Below are 26537 nucleotides of genomic sequence, written 5' to 3'. Positions count from 1 at the left end.
CCTAGCAGTCCTCGGCAATTTGGTGATAAAATCCATGGTAATATGTTCCCACTTCCACTCGGGAACCTCCAACGACTGCAACTTACCATGCGGTCTTTGGTGCTCGGCCTTAACCCTGCGACAGGTCAAGCACCTCTCAACGAACCATGCAACATCCCTCTTCATACAGGGCCACCAATACTCTCTCTTCAGGTCCAAATACATCTTAGTGGCCCCGGTATGGATCAAAAACTTCGATCTATGCGCCTCCTCCATCAAGATGGTACGCGTTCCGCCCACAAACGGCACCAAAGTTCGACCCTGAAAGGTCATAAGCCCTCGGCTATCGGTGACGAACTCCGATACCTGCCCGATAACTCGCTCCATCTTATGGTTCTCTGGTCTCACGGCCTTATCCTGGGCCCCTCGAATGACGTCAAGCACTGGGGTCATCATAATCAGCCTCATACAAAGATCTCGTATCGGGGCGCCCTCCGCCCTACGACTCAGGGCATAAGCTACAACGTTAGCCTTGCCCGGGTGGTACAGGATCTCACAATCGTAATCCTTTACCACATCCAACCATCTCCTCTATCGCATGTTCAGATTGGGCTGATCCATCAAATACTTCAGGCTCTTGTGGTCCGTGTATATGGTACACCGAACCCTATATGGTACACTGAACCCCATACAGGTAGTGACGCCAGATCTTGAGGGCGAACACCACTGCCCCCAACTCCAGATCGTGGGTGGGATACCTCATTTCATGAGGCTTCAGCTGCCTCGATGCGTATGCTATCACATGCCCTCTCTGCATAAGCACTGCTCCCAACCCCGATATCGACGCGTCACAATACACTACAAAGTCCTCCATCCCCTCCATAAGGGCTAACACCGGGGCTTCGTATAGTCTTTGGCGATGTGTCTCGAAGGAGGCCTGCTACTCTGGGCCCCATGAAAAAGCAACACCCTTCCGGGTCAACTTGGTGAGTAGCACGGCGATCTTAGAGAAATCCCTGATGAATCTCCTATAATAGCCAGCCAACCCTAGGAAACTCTTGATCTCGGTGGGGGATCTCAGCACCTCCCAACTCATCACTGCCTCAATCTTGGCCGGATCGACCAATATCCCATTCTGGTTAACGAGGTGCCTAAGGAACTGGACCTCCCGTAACCAGAAATCACACTTGGAGAATTTGGCGTAAAGCCTCTCCAATCTCAGAACTCCAAGTATCTCCTTCAAGTGCTCCTCATGTTGCTCTCTGGATTTCGAATACACCAATATATCGTCGATGAACACGATCACCGAGCGGTCCAACATCGGCCTGCACACCCTGTTCATGAGATCCATGAACGTCGTCGGTGCATTGGTGAGCCCGAAAGGCATCACCACGAACTCGTAATGCCCATAACGAGTCCTGAATGTTGTCTTCTCGATATCCTCATCTCGCACCCTCATCTGATGATATCCAGACCTCAAGTCAATCTTGGAGAACCAAGATGCTCCCTGCAATTGATCGAACAAATCGTCGATCCTCGGCAACGGGTAACGGTTCTTGACCGTCAACTTGTTCAACTCCCGGTAATCAATGCACATCCGGTGTGAACCATCATTTTTCTTGACAAAGAGGATAGGCGCTCCCCACGACGAACTGCTCGGCCGAATAAACCCCTTCCCCAGCAGCTCCTGAAGCTGCGAGGATAACTCCTGCATCTCTGGAGGTGCAAGGCGGTGGGGCGCCTTGGCGATAGGTGTTGCCCCCGGAACCGAATCGATACGAAACTCTACATGCCTATCAGGAGGCACGTCCGACAACTCCTCCGGGAACTCTCGCACTATCGGAACCTCCTCAACTGTCCTCGGCCTCCCTGAATCAACCCTCGTATCCATCACATACGCCACAAACCCACTACAGCCCTGCTGTAGACTCTGCCTCGCTCTAGCGGCCGAACAAAATGCTGACCCAGAACATGTACCCTCGCCGCACACTGTAAGAACTCCCCCACTAGGGTCTCGTATGGTCACCAACTGTCTCTCGCAGTAGATGACCGCTCCAAATTTGCTCAACCAATCCATGCCCACGATGACACAGACATCTCCCATCGCAATAGGAACTAAATCAATCGGAAACTCAACGTCAAAAATCTCGAGTACACATCCTCGGATCACCTCGGTGGCATACACCGCCCTCTCGTCAGCTATGGAAACTCCCAGAGGTTGACTTAACGCCTCTCGACTAATACTGATGTGCTGACTGAAAGCCAAATATACAAAAGACCGACTCGCACCCGAGTCAAATAACACCAAAGCAGGTACAAAACTCACAAGAAAAGTACATACGCATAACATAATATAAACACAATATCTCAAACATCAAAATAAATACATGAAAGAATACATACCAGCCACGACATCGGGCGCTGCGCAGACCTCCTCCGCGGTCAACTGAAAGGCTCTCCCTCGTGCCTTCGGTGCCTCGGCCTTCATTGGCCGGCTCTCAGTAGCTCTGATAGCAGCAGGGGCAGATCCTTGAGATGCTCCTTGAGTTGTCCCTCGCAACTGTGGACACTCTGTTTTCCGGTGTCCGGTTTGGTTGCAGTGAAAGCATACTGCAAACCCCTTGGGGAAATCCTTGGCCATATGCCCCTCCTTGCCACATTTGTAGCAAGACCCCGCTCTGCACACCCCATCGTGGCTCTTTCCGCACTTGCCACAAGTGCGACCCCTCTGACTCCTAGATATCGAATCAGCGGGCTTGGCCCGCTTGGCTGCCGGCTGAGTCTGCGCCAATCGCCGATCCCTCCCCTGTGACTCAACCTCCTCTCTAGCCTGAGTCTCCAGCTCTATCTCCCTCTTCCGGGCATTTTCCTGAAGCTCAACAAATTTCTGATACGTCGATTTCGCCACAAACTCCCGTATATCCCTCCTCAAAATGCTTAGATATCAACTCATACATGCCTGTTCGGAGGACACGTGCTCTAGGCAGAACATCGCCCGCTCATGGAACATCCTCGTAATCTCTGTAACAGACTCAGTACCCTGCTTGAGGGTCAGAAACTCCTAGGCCAAACGCTCCCTCTCCACCTGGGGAACGTACTCATCTCGGAACATAGCAGTAAACCTCTCCCAGGTCACTGCGGTAAGCTCAGCAGGCGAATAATGCGCCGTCACTAACTTCCACCAGTCCTTCGCTCCCAAGCGAAGCTGGTTCAACGCGAACCGGACTCTCAAATGACCAGGAGATGAGCAAGTGAAGAAACACCTCTCAATGTTTGAGATCCACCTCATAGCTGCAATCGAGTCATGGGTCCCATCAAACTCGGTGGTTTTGTGTTGCTGAACTCCCGGAACAGCAACCCATCACCACCCTGCGGTCTAGCCGTAACTACAATTGCAGTGGCCGCAAAAACAACATCAGAAAGAGCAGCATATCTCTCGTCAAATGTCTCTATCAGGGTGGTCTTGATAGACCCGAACATCTCTGGAATCTCAGCGCGGATGGCAGCAGCCACCTTGTCATGAATCATCTGGCGGAGCTCCTCGTTGCTCACACCCCCCTCACTAGTCCCTGGCCTGTGGCGTTTCCCCACCATGATGTCTCTCTGAAATACAACACAAGATATCAGAGACTCGCTCAGGTGTACACACACTCGATATCCCAATCCTACTTGATCTCTAGTACTCTAAGGATTCTTACTTGGGTTGCGCACTGACCCGGTGCCTTCGGTAGTACGGGCCCAATACTACCGTCCACACCGCATCAACATTCACCCCAAGTCCTCCTCCCAGAGTCCCAAATTCCAAGTACTATACTCTCTTAGATCATATGATACTCACTAGAAGATCTCTCATAAACTCCTCGCTGCTATCTAAACACTCTCAATCATCCCTAGCAACAAAACTCCTAGACTAAGGCATCATATATCATGTCACTCTAGTCCTAATAAGAATACCTAGTCTACTCTAGCATGCATAATATAGCTCATCATATAACATAATATATCTCATAACACTTATTTCAAGGGTATTTTGGGAAATCACCGTTCGGGCGCTGGCTGATCGTACACACGGCTCTACTCTGTTTGTCTCAAAACTCTTTTTACTCTTTTTAAAATTGTTTTGTTGTCAAAATTTTTCTCAAATCCTCAGTTTGAGTTCAGATACACTCGAAGATGCATCCGAATCTCTCAAACCAAGGCTCTGATACCAACTTGTAACACCGTAAAAATTAAAACAATTTTTCACATTTCAAAACACATTTTTCATTCACATTTATTAATAAAATCTCATTGTATCATGTCTATGTTCCACAAAATATTTCCCAAGATCAAAATACATAAAATTCCATGTGTGTGTGTACGAATCATGTCGGCGCCTTCCCACGATCATCACTGGTACCTGAAACACATAACACATAACACTATAAGCATAAAAGCTTAGTGACTTCCCCAAAATACCACTCTAGACATATTAGCCACTCCAGGCTATAGCTCTGCTGACCCTCCGGTCAGTGTGTCTCAGTGGGACCCTCCGGTCCCAACTCTCTGTGTGCTCTCTAGCCTTAACTCTATGGACCCACTGGTCCTATCTTTGGAAACTATGAACCATGCATATCACGTATCACAATAACACATAAATAGCATATAGATACACTGGCACATAACTCAACAGCACACTAACACATAACTCTGTTACCACTCTAGGTAAAGTATAGCGAGAAGACTCACCTCGGATGTCTCGGTAAAATTCTGACTCGGTAGAAATATGGGCTAGCCTCCGTCTAATCACATAAAGTAAATACTCTTATAAATATAACTCTCGAGACTAGACTCAACCCTCTCTTGGCATCCTCAGAGGGTAGAAGACCATTTTACCCCTCTCTAGACACAAAGACCCCATTGTTGACCAAACCCTCAAAGTCAGCAAATTCAACGGTCAAACTTTGACCCGACTCGCCGAGTACACTTGGGTGACTCGGCGAGTCTACGCGTGTCCGCTAACCCTCTGGACTCGCATGACACGTCGATTCTTTCCCCCTACTCGACGGGTTACACCTGGCATGAATCGCGGGACCACCCCGACTCAACTCGCCGAGTCCCAATATGAACTCGGCGAGCTCCGCCTTAAACTCCAGTCCTCTAATTCCCTCTGACTCACCGAGTCATTCCCCCAACTCGGCAAGTAATCACTGAGTGAACTATGGGGAAACCCTAACCCTACTCGTCGAGTCTGTTCTTGGTACTCGGCGAGTTCCTGCCATGCTCGAGCTCAAATGACCTCCTGAGGTCAGATCCGTTCCTCTAACTCATAGATCTGGCCTCCTTAAGCAATATAAACACGTAAAGTTTGGATCTTGATGCCCATGCAAAGACCCAATGGCTCTATTTGAATAAATGTCCTCAATATGTCACCATAACCCCATATCACCCCATAAAGATTAAGGGGTTTAGGTCTCTGGACCTCTTTGGATCCAGATCCGAATCCTCAACACAAGAAGGGACCAATTGCACCATCATTCATACTCTAAATGGACTAGAAACCTTAACTCTGAAGGATTAACACCCAAAAGTGAAGAAGGATCGAATATATACCTCAATATGAAGTCCTTAAGCTCTGAAATCCGCAGAATAGCACCCTCTTCAGCTTCCTCTTGCCTTGGTCACCTTCTTCTTGCAAAAACACCCACACAAGGATAAAAAATGGACTCTTCTTCTTCACAAACGTTCTAGATCGCTAGGTTTTCACTCAGGGGTCTGGTAGCCGCAATTGGTGGCTATAAGCCCCTTTAAATAGGCCTCAAACCCCGGGGATTAGGGTTTCATTAAACAGCGTGGACTCCCCGAGTCCGGTCATTAATCCAGATGGAATTCGCGACTCTACTCGACGAGTCTAAGCATCAACTTGCCGAGTCTCTCCACAATCTCCAAAATAAAATGAATAAATAATGTACCTGGAAATCCGGATGTTACACAAATATTTTAGTGAATTTGCATCTTTGGTCCCTGTAGACAAAATGACATAATTGGTCCTTGTGTTTCAAGTAGACAAAATGACAAAAATAGTCCATATGTGAGAAAAAATACATAAATTCTCCATGAGTAACAAATTTACATAAACGATCTTCATCTAAGATAAATTACATAAACTTTCCCTCTATATGAAACATACGAAGTTAAAGAAATTGTACATGTGGAAGAGAACGTTACAAAAATGGACCAAGTGTAACAAAGTTATAGAAATAATGCATGTGTAATTAAAAATTTCATAATTTGTTCATTTATGTAAGACAAAAATAAAGAAATGGTATGTGTAAAAAAACTACATAAATGATCCCTTTCGTACAACCAGTTTGCTTAAAACCATCGTTTTTTTATGTAATTGACTATGTTGATTGAGTGATTATGATTTTTGAAAAATTGAAGGTTAACCTCTAATGTAACGAATGTAAATTGTATTTTCTATTTATTGTGTCATTTTATTATCTATACATTTGTCAAATCAAGTATAAATGAAGAGTATTTAATTAGTGTGTGAAAACACAACCATATAAGAATAAAAGATAAATCAAAGGGTTTTCACTATCAAGTTTGATATTTAAAGGTATAATATCATTATATTCTTTTCTATAACTTGCAAGTTTATTCATGATTCATGAACCCAAATTTTAGCAATAGCATTGCATGTATAAATTAAAGTGTGATAATTGTAGTTTAAGTATTTTTAACCATGGAACAAGTCAAGATTTCAAGATCAAAACATATGTAAATTTTTTATTTTTGTAGCGCTCGTTTCCCGAGTCCTGATATGTATCTATTTATCTTTTTTTTTTTATAATAATAATAATAATAATAATGATAATAATAATAATAATAATATGGAATATTTGTCCTGGTGTTAGATTGTAATTACCATAAACTGGTTTTGTCATATAAATTTTGATTCAGTGTAGAAATCATCATCAAACCAAACCCCGGGGACCATATTAACCAACTTTCGAAACCTGTGTTGTCTTCTTCTCATTAAATAGACATAACACACATGTTGTTGTCTTCCTCATTTAAGGTATGCAATTTGAGATTTTCAGGAAAGTTTATTGATTTCCCCCCTAAGTAGACCCTCGTACGTTGTATGCCTAACACCATCCCTAAAGTGCTTCGCTCTTGGTAGAATAATGAGAGAGAGAAAAAAAAGATCGACGAATAAGGAATTTCGAGTCGTTACAATCCTCCACTCCTTAAGAGGATTCTGTCTCGGAATCATATATTGACACAAACAAATGAGGACAACAAGGCTTCATGTCTTCTTAACCCTCGTAGGTCATTTATGGCTTGTGCTTGTTCTTTCATTGGAATTTAACGAGTTTGACTCGTTCTTCCATTGGATGTACATTGTATTAGAAAGTCGAGTGATACAATATGCATATGTATACATGGTTATGTTACAAAACTATTATGTTGGTAATTGGGTTTAGGTTATGAGTTTACAAATTTCGGACACGAAGATTAGGGATGCACATGAAAACCATATTTAAACAAAAAATGATCTAACTTGAAAACCATATTTGACCAAACCAAATCAGATTAATTTGAGCAGTTAGATTATGCGCATATCAACATCCTATAGACAGTTAAATTTGACGCCATATCAGATCCTAGATTTACCTAAATTCGAATCAAAATCCACCTTAAAATATAGTCTAAGCCATCCCAAATAAAATCAAATAGTTTCAAATATGGATTAGGGCTAGATCCAAATCCGCCCTAAAATCCACTCCAAATCGGATTGGACTTCTTATGATGTAATTAAAGTTGAATTATATTTGTATTCAGATTCAGATCAAATCAAATTTGGCTTTTGTGCATCTTTACCGGACATGGACCAAGCATTGGGCTCAGTTGTGTATACGTGTCAGGTTATCATCTCCGATAAATGTATTACAGGTTATCATCTACTACAATTACTTTGGTCCTCGTGATTTGATTATCTATAACAATATTACAATTAAACCAAAGTTATTGATTAATTTGTCACAACAATCAATATAATATTTATTATGTGAAAAACTAGGTCTTATGTATGTAAAACTCAAGTCTGATCCTGGAGATATCATGAGTCACGAGAACTTCATCTTATATAATACATGCATATGTAGTTCTCTCATATAGATCGTCATTTAAAAAAAAAGAACATAACCACATACAATACTAATTATAAAATCGTTTTCAATGTTATATATAACCATATAAAAATATCATACTAGAAAAAACGTTTTTGAAACTTTTGGTCCCTCAAAAAATTAAGTGGAACTTGCAAACTAGATAATTAGACTTTAAAAGAAAAAATAAATTTTAAGTCGTAAAAGCGTAAAAAGTTATACATTATACATTTAGGTGAGCATTTAGACTTTTGGACCGGACCAAACCATTTTTTGGACCCCCACGCCGGTTCTCGGTTCTAGGATTTGAGCAAAACCATTATGATCCAATGAGTTATAGGTAAAAACCGGTTTTGGACCGGTGTATTTAAAAAAAATGTATTCTATGAAATTATTTAAACAAGCATATCTCATTCATTTTAAGTCGGATTAACATGCAGTTTTTTCCAAACATGTAACTTAGAGTTTATAGATGATTTTAGACTATAATTTTGTTGTTTTTTGTGTTATATACGATGAGTTACAATCTTTCAAATATGAGATATCAAAGCTGAAATATTTCAACTTTTCAGCAAAAAATTAACCTTTTGTATTTTGTGAAATTGTTTAAACAAGCATATCTCATTTGTTTTAAATCAGATTGACATGCGTTTTTTTTACAAAGTGTAGTTTAGAGTTTGTAGATGATTTTAGACTATTATTTTGTTGTTTTTGGTATTATATTCGACGAGTCACAATCATTCAAAGATGAGATATGAAAGCTGGAATATTTCAGTTTTTTAGCAAGAAATTTAAACTTTTGTATTATTTGAAATTCTTTAAACAATAATATCTCATTCGTTTTAAGTGATTAACATGCAGTTTTTCTCAACATGTAATTTAGAGTTTGTAGATGATTTTAGACTATAATTTTGTTGTTTTTGGTGTTATATTCAATGAGTTACAATCCTTCAAAGATATGATATCAAAGTTGAAATATTTTAGCTTTTCAACAAGAAATTTAAACTTTTGTATTTTGTGAAATTCTTTAAACATGCATAAGTCGAATTGACATGCAGTTTTTTCCAAAGTGTAATTTAGAGTTTGTAGATGAGTTTAGACTATAACTTTGTTGTTTTTTATGTTATATTCAATGAGTTACAATCCTTTTAAACAAATGGTATAAAGTATAAACAATCAAACTTTGACTAATACAAATTGCACAAGAAACAAAAACATATTCATTTTTAGGAGTTGTATTGTATCAAACCCCAAAAAATATTCATTTTAACGAGTTGTAACATATCAAACTCAACAACATATTTGTTTTAACGAGTTGTATCAAACCTAAAAACACGTTTTAACAAGGTATACCGTATGCATGTAAAGTTGTACCGGTCCAAACGAGTCCAAGACCGAAAAACCCGGACCTTCACCCGGTAAGTTTCATCTGATCCGCGGTCCATAATATTCTCCAAAATCGTCCGATGCAAAAGTTGGTCCAGTCTGATTTGGTCCCATCTAAATGCTCACCTTTATACATATCTTATAAAATTAACTATTGAAGTATATAATTTTGAAACGAATATCAAAGAAAAAACCTATTCGATCCGATTAAAATCTGCCCAAGCCCAAGTTAAGATTTAATAGGTTTAGTTATTAATTCTTCTGGCCCATTAGCCAATAACCGGCCCGTTGAAAAACCCTAAAACACATGAGTGAGATATGTATATAGTGTTCTTCATTTTCTAGGGTTCCCTTGCCTCCAAAATCTCCTAAAAGTCTTCAGTTCTCTGCAGCAGAGTAAGAATCAAGAGGGAAGATGAAGACTATTTTGTCATCGGAGACCATGGACATCCCGGAGGGTCTGGAGATCAAAATCAAGGCCAAGGTTATCGAGGTTAAAGGGCCAAGAGGAACCCTCACTCGCAATTTCAAGCATCTTAACCTTGATTTCCAGCTTATCACCGATGAAGAATCCGGAAAACAGAAGCTGAAGGTTGATGCTTGGTTTGGATCTCGGAAGACCACCGCATCCATCCGTACTGCCCTCAGTCACGTCAATAATCTTATCATCGGCGTCACTCAAGGGTTCCGGTACAAGATGCGATTTGTTTATGCTCATTTTCCTATCAACGCTAGCATCACTAACAGCAACACCGCTATTGAGATCCGTAACTTTTTAGGGGAAAAGAAGGTTAGCACATTTTCCTCTAATACTTATGATTATTACTTTCACCCCTTTCAGTCGTGTTTTGTTGTATCCTCATTAATCATGCTTAACTATTCTCTGCTATTTACTATGATTACTGTGTTTTATTAATATAATGTTGGCATTCGAATGCCGCTTTTTCAGCGTACACTTTCCATTTCTTATCAAACGATTCTGATCGCCCTTTTTACAATCCATCTTGTGCTTTTCGAAATATAAATTTTTGTTTTTGTATACAATTTTAGAAACTGAAACTAGCATTCATGTAATGTGACATATTATTGGATCCTGGACCGTTTTAGTATCGAATTATGAATTCATGAACTTTGTATGCAATTAAACGCTACTTTTTTTCTTGATGCTTAGTTGTGTTATAACTATTTGTGGCTGATTAACAGGTGAGGAAAGTCGACATGCTTGATGGGGTGACTGTAGTTAGATCCGAGAAAGTTAAGGACGAACTTATACTCGATGGAAATGACATTGAGCTTGTTTCTCGATCCTGTGCTTTGATAAACCAGGTAACCCTTGTTATTATTATGAGATGTTTTTGGATACAAATTTTAGTAAACACATTATAATTTTTTTTTATCAAAACCCACATGTTATTTGAATTATTGGTTCATGTAAATCACTTGCATTTATTGTTAAATGCAAGATTTAGTAGCATCGTTCTTTCATTTCATTCTATTTAAATCAATTGATTTTTTGAAAGTTGAAAAAACAATGTTTTTAGTAATAGAAAGAAATGAAAGTTTTGAGAATTTATTTTGTTGATTTGCAGAAATGTCATGTGAAGAACAAAGATATCCGTAAGTTTCTTGATGGTATTTATGTGAGTGACAAGGCGAAAATACAAGAGGAAGAATGAGAGTTTTGTTAAGCATTTTCTTGTTTACTTTTAAGGATGTTTTTAGGATTGTTTTTATTGAACTTTTTTTTTTTTGAGTTGAGTTGCAAGTTTTGTTTTCAACTTGTTCTTATTCATGTTATATTTTTAGTTCTTGCTTGCTTTTTATAATGTTTGCGAAATTCTTGAAAGGAAATATCAAGTTAATTAGTTGACTTTGTTGCATTGTATTGTTTAAACATGTTTGAACCAAAGTTTAACACAAATGTATATCAGCGAATGAATTCTCAAAACTTGAAATTGGATTTGTAAATCCAAACACAATCAATCTTGCTTTGCAATGTCACGGAATGGAATCTTGAAACCCCAGCACAGTCAAACTTGCTTTATGTTCGATATAGTTTTGATTTCAAGAATCCAAAAAAAATATAGGTTTCTGCATGTTTATTTGATTTAGGAAAAATGATTTTTAGGTTTGTTTGATCCATGTCAAAATCACTTTTTGAAGATTTTGTTAATTATTAGTTTATAACCCATTGGAACTATGGTTCTAATATTGAACATAAGAAAAACTTAAAATTATTAATTAATTGTTTTAAATAAGTTATTTTAAATAAATTACTCCATCCGTCCCATGTCCACGGACAAAAAAATTGTTAATTACCATTAATTTTATATAATAAAATGATAGTTTTGTCTTTATTTTGCATTTAATGTTCCATTAAATACTTAGTTGTTAAATAATAATGAGGGGTATTTTGGTAAAAAAAATATTTATTTTTAGAAGTGGACTATTATTTTAGGACAAATCAAAAAGGAAAGATTGACTATAATTTTGGGCGGATGAAAATATTAATTAAGAGATGTTTTATATTTAATCAATGTCAAACTTCTTAGAATGATGGTGTATGTGTGTAACCGATTTTGGTCATGAGGGGTTCCTTTTACAGCGATATGTTGATCATGAGGGGTTCCTTTTACAGCGATAGGGATACATCTTTGCAAATCCTAATGACATTTCATATTATTTAGGCTCCATGGGTTAAAACCTCCATTGACTATCCATGAAATATCTCATAATACAAAAGTAAGAGTATTTTGGGAAATCACCGTTCGAGCTTTGGCTGATTGTACACACTGCTCTTCCTCGTTTTTTTTAATTAATACGAAAACGACCTGATTAAAAAACGACAAACACGACACGACACGACAAAGATAACATGATAAAAATTAATGTATTTAATTAATATTTATTTATACATAACACGACAAACACGACAAAAAATGTTAAATTGTGTCTCAGTTTCGTGTGAAATTTTGAACACGACACGACGTCGTGTTTTTTACACCTGACACGGACACGAATTTGAATTTCAATTTCATCTCAATTTCGTTTCGTGTATTTTTGTCGTGTCGTGTCGTGTCATCAATTGTCACCCCTAGAAACTCTTGTTCGCTCTAGCAAAATCATTTCTTTGAAATTTTTTCTCAAATCCTCAGTTTGAGTTAGCCGAAGGTGCATCCGAATCCCTCAAACCAAGACTCTGATACCAACTTGTAATACCGTAAATTTTCAACAAAATTTTCATTTAAAAATCGCATACTTTTCATAACATATTGTATAAAAATCTCGTTTGTTCAATTTATAAAGCACAACTCCATTAATAATCCAGGATCCTCATAACTCTTTCTTTGGTGTGTACAATCAAGCCGGTGCTGTCCCGTGATCCTGAGAAACCTGAAACACGTAACACATACACGGTAAGCACAAAGCTTAGTGAGTTCCCCAAAATACCGCATACAACAAATTCGCCACTCAAGGCTACACTCTGTAAGACCCTCCGGTCAATGTGTCTCATCGGAACCCTCCAATCCCATAGCTCGTTAGACCTTCTGGTCCGGTCTAGCTCGTTGGACCCTCTAGCCTCATAAATCGTTGGACCCTCTGGTCCGGTCTGTAAAGCTCCGCATGGCATAAATCACAAAGAAATAATGAACAACATAAAACATAAGGCAGGATAACATAATACTCAATGTAAGCACATAAGACCTTCCGGTCACACATAACTACCACTCAAGGTAAAAGTATAGTGAGAAGACTCACCTGACAAGCACCAAGTAAAGACCTCGCTCCTGAATCTCAAACTAGCCTCCGCCTAGCACAAGGAATAAATATCTCTAAGTGATACTCTAATCACAACTCTAATGATCGAATGCTATTCTTTCTCTCATTAACTCTTTTGAAGTGGATAAAAGACCATTTTACCCCTCCATGGTCTCTACTACTCATGTTGACCAAAACCCCAAAATCAACAAAAGTCAAACTCAAGTCAACAACCCATGTTTGACCCGACTCGCCGAGTGCACCCTTGCGACTCGTCGAGTCCACTTATTTTCCTTAGAAGTCTCGTGACAGTCCAGCTCAACTCGTCGAGCTATCGCATAATTTAGCTCTTCGGGACAAACCCTAACTAACTCGTCGAGTCGGCTCATCGACTCGGCGAGTTCATTCAGACGATTTCAATCAGATCTATTACTCCAAACAATAGATATAATATCCCAAGGCTCAATAATCACGTAAAGCTTCGATCTTTACGTTCATACATGAGGCTATAGCTTCAAAATGCTAATATATGCATTTCATGAGGGATTTAGCTCGTCAACCCTCATTTGAACAACTAAAGCTGGGACACCTAGACTCTAAGGACCTTAGGAGGTCCAGATTTGAGGTTTTCAACCTCAACCCATGTCTCATTCAACTGATATATTCAAATTGATGGAAGCAAAGCCCTAAAACTCCCAAAATGAGATCTAGCACAAGGAATGATCAAGATGAGGACTTTCTACCTTCTTTTAGCAGCTGAAACACTCAATACCACAGATCCACTGCCTTCCTTTGTTCCCCGTCATGAAGCTCTTCATCCTTCTTCATAGAAATGCACCAAGATTGCCCAAAATGAATACACACTCACTTCACCAAGGTTAGAATGGTTTAAGGGTTTCTCTCAGGCTCTCAAGGGAATAAGGGCCTTTAAATAGGTCACTACCTACTCGGCAAGTCCCTCCTCTAACTCGTCGAGTCCACTCATTAAATTCGCACGATCAACTCGACTCGACTCGGCGAGTTGGTCCCTCAACTCGTCGAGTCCCACCTTCAATCCCAAGATTAACATACACAATAATGTCTCTGAAAATCCGGATGTTACATTACTAATCCTTTAATTTGTGATTTAGGCAGCTTTGGCCCTTACGTGGGGGTACCTGTATGGTACGTTGGGCGTAAGGGGGTGTAAGGTGGAACGACGACATTTTAGGACTAAGTTGGGCATATTTTGAGTACAAAGGGCGTACTCCGTCCGGACATGAACCCTAATCCTTAGGATTTGGACCCTATATATTGAATATGATGTCCCATTTCTAGCCTCCATCCCTAGAAACGTCCCTCTTTCAAACCCTAGCCCCATTGCTGCATTCTGAAGCTTGAGCGTGTGTTTTTGTGTGCTTCAAATGAAGAAGAAGGTGGTGGTGAATCTTAGGAGCTAGAAGCAATCTTGGAGGTGTGAGTCTTGCATCATCCTCAACCTCCAAAAGGTATAAAATCCATACCTTGGTGGTTAACTTGATAAATCTTATTATAGGATGATAATATGAGCTTTTGTCCCCAAGTTATGACTTTCTTGTGCATAGCACGCTATATAACGTAAGGGTTGTCCTTTTGGACGTTGTTACATGTCTTGAGTCATAAAAATGTGAACTTGGCCTCTTGGTTTCACTCATGCAAGTTATAAAGAGCTTTAGTGATTAAGAATAGTTGGGGTTTTGTTGTTGGGTTTGATTTAGACATGTAGAACCATAAAGTTGGAAATTCTATGGGTTAGAGTGTCATTGGGAGTAGATTTGAGACATGAATAAAGTGGCTTAAGGGAATAAGACCTTAAAAGTTGGATCACTAAGACGATGTATACGTTGGGCGTACGTTGAGTGTACGCTGCATGAGGCCTGATTTAGATTGTGAGTACGTCGGGTGTACGTGCCAAGTAGGATGAGCGTACTCGGTCTGGGTTGACCAAGTTTGACTTTGTGGACTTTTGGAGTATTTCAGATTATCAGTATGTGATTGGGTCCTGGTTTATTATTTAGGCTTGTGATAGAGCCGGTATGAGTAACAAAGAATCTGTGGGGGCGTCCTTTTGATTGTGAGGTGAGTTTTCCTCACTATACCTGTGTGTCGAAGGCACCAATGCCGACCCAGTAGTTTATGTATCCTGGTTTAGGATGTTGCTATGTTGTAGTGAGCTGTTAAGATCTGCATGTTTATCTGTTTATCTATTATGAATATGTCGACATAGTATGGTTGGGTTGAGGTCGTATTGCTTTGTGCGGTAGCTAACATACCCGAGAGCAAGCCAAACATAAGATGTGGGCCCCGAGGGCAAGCCAGACTTATGCTATGGGCTCGAGAGCAAGCCAAATATGAGTTGTGGGCCACGGGGGCAAGCCAGACTCATATTGTGGGTTTAGGGATAATCTAGTCTGTTAGTTGTGGACCTATTTTATGCTGTTTGTTTGTTATGTTGTGTGGTGGTACTTTGGGGGAACTCACTAAGCTTTGACTTACAGTTTAAGTTATTCTTTCAGGTATTTCAGAGGATAGTGGCAAGGCAAATGCGTGATCGTGTACATCCTTCAGTTTCTATGTTATTTGGATTTTGGGCTACCCTGATTACTGAAATACATATTTGAAACAATGGTTTTGTAAACATTATGGTTTTGGATTGTTAATTTTAAAAATTAATAATTGTTGCGATTTTTGGGATGTTACACTTGCATTGTATGTTGGGCTAGGCCCATTGGTTAGGAAGGGCTAGGCCCATTATTGTGGGCTGGGCCCAATGTGAGGGACATGCCCAAGGATATGCATGCTATGTGGTATTTTGGGGAACTCACTAAGCTTTGTGATTACGATTTTTATGGTTATGGTTTCAGGTACTTCCAAATCGAAAGGGAAGGGCCCAACTTGATCGCAGCGCATCCACCCATGTTTTTGCACTTTATGATTTTTGGAATTGTACTCTGATAATTATTTTACTTGACGTACTTCTAAATGGTTGATAAGAATAAATGATGTTTTGTGTTGAATTATGTGACATCCCCATTTTCACGGCCAGAAAAGACCGATGTTGTTTATGCTTTATAAAAATCAGAGTACTTCATTTTATAAAAATGTTGCGGAATTTGTTCCCAGAAAAACATGGTAAATACGTTATTAAAACATTTTCGAAGAAACGTATTTATTTCATTTTAAAACGTTTGGGATGTCATCGTTAATACAGAAACATAAGCATAAACAGAACTTACAATTATTTACACTAGTGATCTACATCTCTTTAAATCTCTCAGTGTAGTGTCACTTCATATCAACACCTGTGATATAAATAAACTGAGTGGGTCAGGTTGGGAAACCTGGTGAGTACATAGGGTTTTCAACCCACAATAATATAATTATTATGTTTAAACAATCAAATAATCAATCCAATTACCCATCCCCATTATCTTCTTTATTCTTAAGGATCTACCCTAAGAATCAGCTATTTCTCATTCATTCATTCCTAAGGATCATCCTAAGGAAACAACATGAAGTCCATTGTTGCCAATGACACTTTGGTCAAGCGCAGCTGCTAATCTTGTCACTTAGGCACAGCTGCCAGAATTGGGACATTTCCTATGAGGCGCTTCTGCCGGTATTGACCTTCTAACGCCACTGTCATGGTCATAAGGCTCCCTATTAGGCACAGCTGTTGATACTGTCCTTAGAGCGCAGCTGCTAGGACGTTTACCGTAGATCTAAAACATCTACGGGTTGTGGCGCAGCTGCCAGTGCTCATCTATAGGGTACTTGGTCCACTGCTGCCAATGTATTACCTATAGGGCACTAGGTCCGTACTACTAATGTTCCTCTATTTCAGCTTTTATCCCTCATCATTCATCTACCCATGTTTTACGCAACATATTTTGTAGATATAAAATACTTTATACAGTTTAAATCATTTAAAACATGTATAAAAATCTTTCACCAGCATAGACAGCAAGTATTAAGACAATATGCACACATAACACGTAATTTATATTAAAATACTTCATATCTATGTGTAAGATGAAAGGGACCATGCACTCACTTGAGAAGGTGGTGACTCGGTACTCGGACAGCGCTTCGTTTACTTTAAAATAATTTCCTTCGACGAAACCTAGTATTATTACCACTAGATTTTAGTCTAAGATTTACCGTGACTAATTATTAGTCTTATTATTATTATTATATAAGCGTTTAAACAATACTTTCCAACCACTATGTACAGACAGGGGCAGACATAAAACACCGGAGGGCAGGACCATTTTGGCATATAGCACTTCTGAAATCCAACAACCCTGTGCGGCCCTTTAAACCAGATTCCCCGTACCGCGAGTAGTTAAAAAGATATTATAACGACACTTATATAATTCATAATAATAGCTCAAATATTTATTATAAATTTATAATAACAATACTAATTTTAAATATAAACTATATTTAAAATAGGATAAGCATAACTTACTTACAAGGGGATTTTAGCTAGGAGTCGGGCTCTGTAGGGGCAGAACTTCGTCGCTGAATCTTTCTAAGAAAGATTCGTGCAGCGCTTCAGCGCTCACCTTACTATACTAAAACTACAGAAAGAGAAGTCGAATCACGAGGGACCGAAATGCTCGGGGGATAAGGAGAGAAAGACTCTTGAATCAAGAGAATGGTGCAAGAAATATGAGAGCCCAAGCCTCTTATTTATAGTAATTGAATTTACAAAAACTACCCTCCATAATTACTTAATGACCTTATAGTTATATAAACAACTAAACACCCCTTTATAATACTATTTTAAATAGATTTAATGATATTTGCACTAAACTAATGTCGAAAGAACTCAACATTAGTCTTATAATGACCGCATCGTCGATACCTTTCTAATGATATATACATATGTATATATATGTGTACGTATATATGATTTATACTTTATTTTAATACGTAAATATGCTATTATAATTTGTAACTCGTTCATACGAACTCCGTTTTTGACGTTATTTATATCCACGCGTAGGTGGAGACGTACTCTACAACTTTCGTTTAGACTCCGTCGGCTAATTTTGACTTTATTTTTAAAGTTATATTTTTAACAGGTCGGGACAGGATTGGTCCGTTAAAATCTCATAACTTCTTCATCCGATGTCCATTTTCGTCTGTCTTTTTATTGTTACACTACTAATAATGAGATCTTCAATTCTCGTTTAGGTTGTGTCGGCTAAAAATCGCTCGATCTAATATTCGAATTTCGGACTGTACACTGCTAATCCGAAACTTCGAAAAATCGTAACTTCTTCATACGAAGTCAGATTTGGGCGTTCTTTTTATCGAAGTTCTTAGTTTAACATATTCTACGACTTTCGTTTAGAGCGCTAAATCTAAATCTCGCTCTATCATAAATTTACTATTTACGCTTCTCGGCGCCGTGCCGGTTCCAACGCGAAACTTCGACGGGTCATAACTTCTTCGTTATAACTCGGATTTCGGCGTTCTTTATATGTACGGAAACCCTGTGACATACTCTACAACTTGGTTAAGATTATTTATTCTAAATAATCTTTTTGTCGAAAAGTCGTTTTCGACCCCTATTGCCTCTAAATTGACTATCCCGGATCTGCAGGCGTTACAATTATCTCCCCCTTTGGATGATTACGTCCCTGAATCATCAACGAAACAGGGTCATATAATGACTCCATACGTCATCTCTTCATCCTAGGTAATAATTATAACTTCTACATTCCTTCAATTCTATCTCTTAAACTCATTGACTGTAAGAGTACTCGATCGTGCACCTGCTCTCTACCTCAGGTTAGACTCCAAATTATGACCTTCAAGTCACAATCTCGATCCTTGCTGGATACGGACTTGAGATAAGTTCTTTTATTACTACTATAGATCGATGTGTCATATTCTAATGACCTATCATCGTATGTTGCAACACTTAGACTTAGGTCTCTTAGAGTTAAATTCTAAAACAGACTATGCATTCCTTCATGTTCTAATGTGATATAATCACACTTTAACATTAGGCATTTCTAGCCACCAACTTCCTTAACAACGAGTGTGATACTTCTATTGATCGCTTTGATTTCAACCGTTTGGTTTAAGTCGGACGCTACATCAAACTTGGTTCTCTGAACCACACAACATACTCATCGTAGTCGGACTCGATTCGATACGACCACTAGGGTCGGAATATCAACAATCTTCTTAGTCATTACCGAAACGATGGTAACAACACACACGAAACCAATTACTAGCTTCTTGGTAACCTTGTGACTTTCCCTGATCCAAGTGTGAGTCCTGTGCTTCCGGTAGTATAACCAATTACTAGCTTCTTGGTAACCTTCTTGGTAACCTTAGGATGTTTCACTCTCATTAGCGAAGCGCTGAAATTTTTGAAAGGATCCTTAAGAAAAGGATCAAGCATTGGATTTACTATCGTCATTTTCCAAACTATTCATCAATCGGTAAGTTACACTTTCTCATAAGTATAACTTAATTCGAGTATACCCATCATCGTTATTATGAACCCATGCATTAGATTAGTCATTAATCTCAATTATTATAATGATTGATCAACTTATGAGAGTGGTATTTAGGATAAACATGTTGGTCTGGTTGTTGGATTTTAGAAAGACTATATACCGAAATGATCCTGCCTCCCGACTGTATTGATTGCCAACACAACCTTAATCACAGTTGACAGTTTAATTAACTCCAACAATTCCACTCAAAGTAGGAAAAACTCCCAATGCTGCAAATACAACCCAATACCAACGGTAGAATTCCAAATATCGGAGATTTAACGGTCTGAAACCCTTGAAATCATACTCTAAGACTGATGATCAATCTCCTGATAAACCTATCCTCTAGTCCTTATTACTAGAAACACCGTCATATAGTGCTGAAATGAGCACCCGACACATTCGGACCATAACTACCAGACTAATCTCTGCTTTGGAAATTCATGACTATAAGATCTCAGTTGTACACCTGACTTCTCGACAAATAATCGAAACACACTGCTCCTACAAGCCTAATAATGGACGAACCAAAAGCTCCCGTCATGCCTAGACTTCATCCCAGCTCAGGTGCGCAACCACCTGATAGATCATCAAAGAAAAACACTACAAACGTCATCACTGACAACTTCATTCACATGAAACCATTCTCATCGATGTGCGTAAAATATCCTACAAATAAATATCCTACAAATGCGTAAACAACCATAACTTTTCCAACAAGTAAATATCCTACAAATGCTCGACCCAAATCTACCGGCCACTAAGCCACAAGTAGTAATATCATATTGCTCTAACTCCCACCTATGCCAAAAGACTAACGAATTAGAAGTGACATTCCCCTTCCCCAATCTTGCCACCATGGTCTCTAGTGATGAAGATGAGTAATCTCGCCATCCATGTTCCAATTTATTGTCTCCACGATTCGTTTGTGATTTCCTTGAGCTAACCAGAAATACACACAATTATATCGAACGAGAAAAAGACTATTCTTGGTTGAAAGTCGCTCATCTTAGTTGCGTCGTCTACAAAAAATTACATTCTCTTATTCTAATCTATAAGGGGATCATGTCGGTTGTCACAATAATGATGAGATCAATTCTGTTTGAATAATATAAACAATTATAACTTAAAGATAAAAATCGATAATAACTTTATAAATCTTAAACCAAAGGACTCTAAGGATAAAAACCATAGCAAAACCTATTATAAAAACATCTTTCAAAAAGTTATTTTTGGTGACTCGAAAAAAATAAAGATACCTCATGGAACATTTTTTAAGTTTTACTAAAATAAATAAAAGTATGGTACGTTTTTATCTATTTTGGCAACCATAGGGATTAAAAGGAGAGTTTAAAAAGGTAAAGGACTTAAAGTGAATGTTTGTTACACCATCATGGACTAGTTTGGTAAAAGAGGGTTTCATTCCCATTTCTTAATTTCACCGCAACCGATCTAAATATTGAAGTGAAAGACCACACACACTACTGTCAACCGCCCCTCCTCCCTTCTCCGGCTTTAACTCTCGGTACCCTCTGCTTTCTTCCCGGCGAAAACAACAATGGAGCCAGATGTTAGCATCGAAACCAGTTCCATGATCCGGATCGCCGTCCTCCCGGTCGGAGAAATCCACCTGCACCTCTTCCGCAAATACGCCGGGATGCTCGGCCGCCACCACAAGATCGAACTCTCAACTATCACTGATTTCTACAAAGCTGACCAAAAATCTCCATTCTCTCAACAGCCATGGGAATCCGGTAGTCTAAGGTTCAAGTTCATTGTAGGCGGATCGCCGCCGAGTCCATGGGAGGATTTCCAATCAAACCGTAAAATTCACGGCGTTATCGGAATCTGTCATTGTCCGTCTTCTCCTGATCTAGGCAGTGTTGCTGAGCAATTCGCTATGGCTTGTAAAGGATACTCATCTTCAGTTGTGCAAAGGTGTTTCGTTTTTTCCCCTGGAGATACACAGGTTATTTTCCCGATTTTCCCTAAGTTTTATATAATTTTACATCAATATCCAGTTCAATTACGTTATGGACATTTCATGAGAGTAGATCACTTAGTAGAATCCCGAATTGTAATGCTTTTGGTTTTGAATCATTGTTTGACTTTCAGCTCTTGAAAAACGTTTAATCATTAGCTTCCGTGTGTTTCCTTATCCTACTGTTTCTTCTTCCTTTGTACGAGTGTAGGCGTCTTGCAGTATTTGTTACAATTGCACCACGACATATATATATATATATATATATATATATATATATATATATATATATATATATATATATTCCAATATTTATAGTTGCTTGCTAATTGTCATCCTATTCTTCCAAGAAATCATCCTAATAACATGATACCTTTGGTGTTGTTCATCTTCTATTGCAGCTAGCAGATAGGAATAACAACAAAAATAAACTGGTTTTGTTTCCTCCTGCTGACCAGCGGACTCAAGAAATTCACCTGCAAACAATGATGCAAGAAATTGCTGCTTCACTTCTAATGGAGTTTGAAAAGTGGGTTCTCAGACCAGAATCTGGTGGAATAATTCTGAAGACACCTTTAGATTCTCAAGCCAGTCTCAGCTCAGAGGAGGTTTATGTTTTAGGTGTCCTGATGATTGAATAATTGCTACAATTTTTCTCCCCCTTTTGTCTTAAAGCTATAAACATTGAATTATGAAGTACATGCTTCAAGAATGGCAATTAAACAACTTTATCACAACTATATTTCAGGTGATCAAAGCAAAAAAGAGGAGACTTGGGAGAGCACAGAAAACAACTGGAGATTATTGTTTACTAGCTGGATCACCTGTTGATGCCAATGCTCATTATTCTACTGCTTTAGAACTTGCCAGACTTACTGGGGATTACTTTTGGTATGCTGGTGCAATGGAAGGTGGTGTTTGTGCCTTGTTGGTGAGTATATCAAAGGATCCGATCAATAAAGATATTCTTAAATAATGTGTTGATATTTGGTATCATGGTTTTTTCAATATCTATGCTGTTATTGTAGCAATAAAGGGAATTTTATGGATCAACCCTTAGGAAGTCTAAACCTCATTAAAAACTATGACAATTCTACTCTTATATTCTTCTCATGTCACCCTTTCAAATTTAAGCTGCAATATAGTATGTCTTTTCAAATATATGGTTACCTTTTGATGTTTATATATATCAAATTCAAATCCAAGTATGCTGTGTAACATATTAATGTTTTGTGTTTTTGTTGTATAATAAGATGGATAAAGCAGTTCATAGGGATCCAGCTATAGAGGAGGAGGTCAAGTATCGTTACAACAGTGTCATTGTGCATTACAGGAAGTCATTTATACAAGACAATGCTCAAAGGTAGATAGATAGCTCCTTTCAAGTTATCCACATGAGTAACATCTTATTTAAATTAATTTCTTTATTCTTTGCAGGGTTTCACCCCTCAGTTTTGAACTGGAAGCTACTTTGAAATTGGCAAGATTTCTATGCAGGTAGATTTGTAAAACTTTGTTATTATTTATGTCTACCTTATCAGGACATTGTATTTTGAAAAATCTACCCAATTATGATAAATTGTTGTGATTGACTATTGACAGACGTGAGCTGGCTAAGGAGGTGGTTGACCTTTTGACTGCTGCAGCAGATGGAGCAAAATCTTTGATTGATGCAAGTGATAGACTGATATTATACATTGAAATAGCTCGTTTATATGGAACTCTTGGTTACCATAGAAAAGCTGCCTTTTTCTCCAGACAAGTCGCTCAGTTATATTTACAACAAGAAAACAGTTTAGCTGCCATTAGTGCCATGCAAGTGTTAGCACTTACTACAAAAGCATATCGTGTTCAAAGTCGCGCATCCATTCCCAAAGTGAGTTTTTAACTTTTTATTCAAATTCAAATTAAAATCCCCTTTTTAAAATCTAAAACCTGCTTACATTTTGGTTTGTTTATACTTTATACAAGGATACGGGTTCATGTATTGGTGATAATGGGAAGATGAATCATGAATTGGTTGTATCTTTATTTGAGTCTCAATGGAGCACTCTACAGATGGTTGTATTAAAAGAGATACTTCTCTCAGCTGTTCGTGCTGGAGATCCTCTTGCTGCATGGAGTGCAGCAGCACGTTTATTAAGATCTTATTATCCTTTAATTACACCTTCAGGCCAAAATGGTCTTGCAACTGCACTTAATAATTCTGCTGAAAGGCTTCCTTCTGGAACTCATTGTCCTGATCCTGCCTTACCTTTTGTAAGGCTGCATTCATTTCCTCTACACCCATCGCAAATGGACATAATAAAACGAACACCGGGTCGACCCGATTGGTGGGCCGGATCCGCTCCATCTGGACCCTTCATCTACACACCTTTCACCAAAGGCGATCAAACCACCACCACAAAACAAGACCTCGTTTGGGTCGTGGGTGAACCCGTTCAAGTCCTGGTCGAATTAGCCAACCCATGCGGGTTTGACCTTTTAGTCAACTCCATTTACCTCTCAGTCCACTCCGGAAACTTCGATTCCTTTCCAATCACCGTCACCCTCCCCCCCAATTCCTCCAAAGTCATCACCCTCTCCGGAATCCCAACAAAAACCGGGCCCGTTTCCATTCCGGGATGCATCGTTCACTGTTTCGGTGTCGTCACCGAACATTTCTTCAAAGACGTCGACAATTTACTCCTCGGAGCTCAACAAGGCCTCGTGATTTCCGACCCGTTTAGGTGTTGCGGGTCCGGGAACGGGAAAGTGAAGAACACAAATGTACCGAGTATTACGGTTGTGCCATCGCTTCCGTTGCTGGTGTCGCGGACTGTTGGCGGCGATGGGGCGGTGATTTTGTACGAAGGTGAGATCCGCGAGGTTTGGATTAGCATTGCGAATGCGGGAACAGTTGCGGTTGAACAAGCACATGTTTCGTTATCAGGGAAGAATCAGGAATCGGTGATTTCGATTGGGTTGGAGGCGTTGGAATCAGCACTTCCGTTGAAGCCAGGGGCGGAAGTCACGATTCCGGTGACTTTAAAAGCTTGGCAACTTGGGTTGGCGGATCTTGATGGGTCTAGGCCCATGAAAGATTCAAGTAGCCCGATGTTGTTGATCCATTATGCAGGTAATTTTTTCTACTTTTTCACCAATGATTTAAATATACAATGTTATAATTGTGTTTGAGGGAATTAACGTCTTTTCATGTCTCAGGTCCCACAGAGAACCACCAAGAGCCGCCAGCAACCACCGGTCTCCTGCCACCTGGTCGCCGCCTCGTGACACCTTTAAACATCTGTGTCTTACAAGGGTTATCTTTTGTAAAAGCTCGGTTACTTTCAATGGAAATTCCCGCTCATGTGGGACAAATTTCTGATAATTCCACACACACAGATCGGTTGGTCAAAATGGACCCCTACAGAGGCAGCTGGGGCCTACGTTTTCTTGAACTCGAATTATCAAACCCAACCGATGTTGTCTTCGAGGTTGGTGTCTCGGTCAACCTTGAAAACGTTGACCAAAATTCATCCGAATTCGATTACCCAAAAACACGAATCGATCGAGACTACACTGCGAGAGTATTAATCCCGTTGGAGCATTTTAAGCTACCGATTCTTGATGGTTCCTTTTTGGTAACGAATTCAAAGTCAAACAAGAAAGCGGAAGTCAACGCGTCCATAAAGGATTTGATTTCGAAAATTAAGGTTAGGTGGGTTTCCGGAAGGAATAGTTCCGGGGAGTTGCATATTAAAGATGCTACTCAGGCTGCCCTTCAGACATCGGTCATGGATGTTTTGCTGCCCGATCCTTTGACTTTTAGTTTCCGGCTCGTTGACCAAGTTGACCAAGGTCAAGGTCGTGTATTGGCACATGAGATGACACCTATGGAAGTTATGGTGAGGAATAATACCAAGGATTTGATCAGTATGAGTCTTAGTATTACGTGTAGAGATGTTGCTGGTGAAAACTGCATTGAAGGGACTAATTCTGCTGTACTTTGGTCTGGTAAGTACTTTTTACCCATTTTATTTTATTTTATTTTTTAATTTTAACACGTGTTGTATTTATGGTAGGTGCTTTGAGTGGGATGAAGGTGGATGTTCCTCCACTTGAAGAAATTAAACATGCGTTCAGTTTGTATTTTCTGGTCCCGGGTGAGTACACACTACTGGCTGCTGCAGTCATAGATGATCCCAATGAAATTCTTCGGGCTCGGGCTCGATCTTCTTCTCCTGATGAACCCATCTTTTGTCGGGGCCCACCTTATCATGTTCGCGTAAATGGTACTCTCTAAACCTATTCTTTCTCTATTTTTTTTTTAAAACCAATCGGCTAAACATTTAATGTTGGATAGAACTATATGTAGAGACACACATATATACGTCTATGTGTGTGTGTATCGAGTCTGTGTATTTGTTTGTGCTATGTTGTAATGTATGGAACTTTTGCATCATGATGTGTAACTATTGTTGGTAAAAACCTTACATGAGGACTTTTTACATTAAGCTTTTCATTTTTAGAAAAAGTTGGATAAAACAGAACATGTGGTACTGTTTTTGACATGAATTGGACTGATATTGGATATGATGTCGATGGGACACAAATTGTGATTTTTTTATTGTATACGAAAGTATGGGATAGGGACAGGGACGTGCAAACGACGTGAATGTCGTTAATAGAAAGTAGTCCTTGAAGTTTTAGTCCCCAAAGCAAAAAAAATCTTTAGATGGGGAAATAGACTTGGGG

The 26537-nt window shown here is 39.3% G+C and overlaps 2 protein-coding genes across 2 annotated transcripts; both read left to right on the top strand.

Moving 5' to 3' along the window:
• Window positions 1-9852: 9852 nt before the first annotated feature.
• On the top strand, window positions 9853-11401 carry LOC145057690 (large ribosomal subunit protein uL6z/uL6y-like). Its single transcript, XM_079005566.1, has 3 exons — window positions 9853-10311; window positions 10725-10847; window positions 11111-11401. The coding sequence occupies exons 1-3, from the start codon at window positions 9937-9939 to the stop codon at window positions 11195-11197; spliced, it is 585 nt and encodes a 194-aa protein (XP_078861692.1). The 5' UTR covers window positions 9853-9936; the 3' UTR covers window positions 11198-11401.
• A 9864-nt stretch (window positions 11402-21265) lies between these two features.
• On the top strand, window positions 21266-26296 carry TRS120 (transport protein TRS120). The gene is made up of 9 exons (XM_079005564.1): window positions 21266-21788; window positions 22202-22408; window positions 22549-22731; window positions 23054-23163; window positions 23238-23297; window positions 23403-23676; window positions 23772-24918; window positions 25005-25796; window positions 25865-26296. Exons 1-9 carry the CDS (start codon window positions 21378-21380, stop codon window positions 26083-26085), a joined length of 3405 nt encoding a protein of 1134 aa, XP_078861690.1. The 5' UTR covers window positions 21266-21377; the 3' UTR covers window positions 26086-26296.
• The last annotated feature ends 241 nt before the right edge of the window (window positions 26297-26537 follow it).

The sequence above is a fragment of the Lactuca serriola genome, chromosome 6, assembly GCF_051521515.1.
Source record: "Lactuca serriola cultivar US96UC23 chromosome 6, Lser_US96UC23_V15, whole genome shotgun sequence".
NCBI classification, from domain to species: Eukaryota; Viridiplantae; Streptophyta; class Magnoliopsida; order Asterales; family Asteraceae; genus Lactuca; species Lactuca serriola.
Note: the sequence above shows the minus strand (reverse complement) of the source record. Positions and strands in the feature narration are given on the sequence as shown.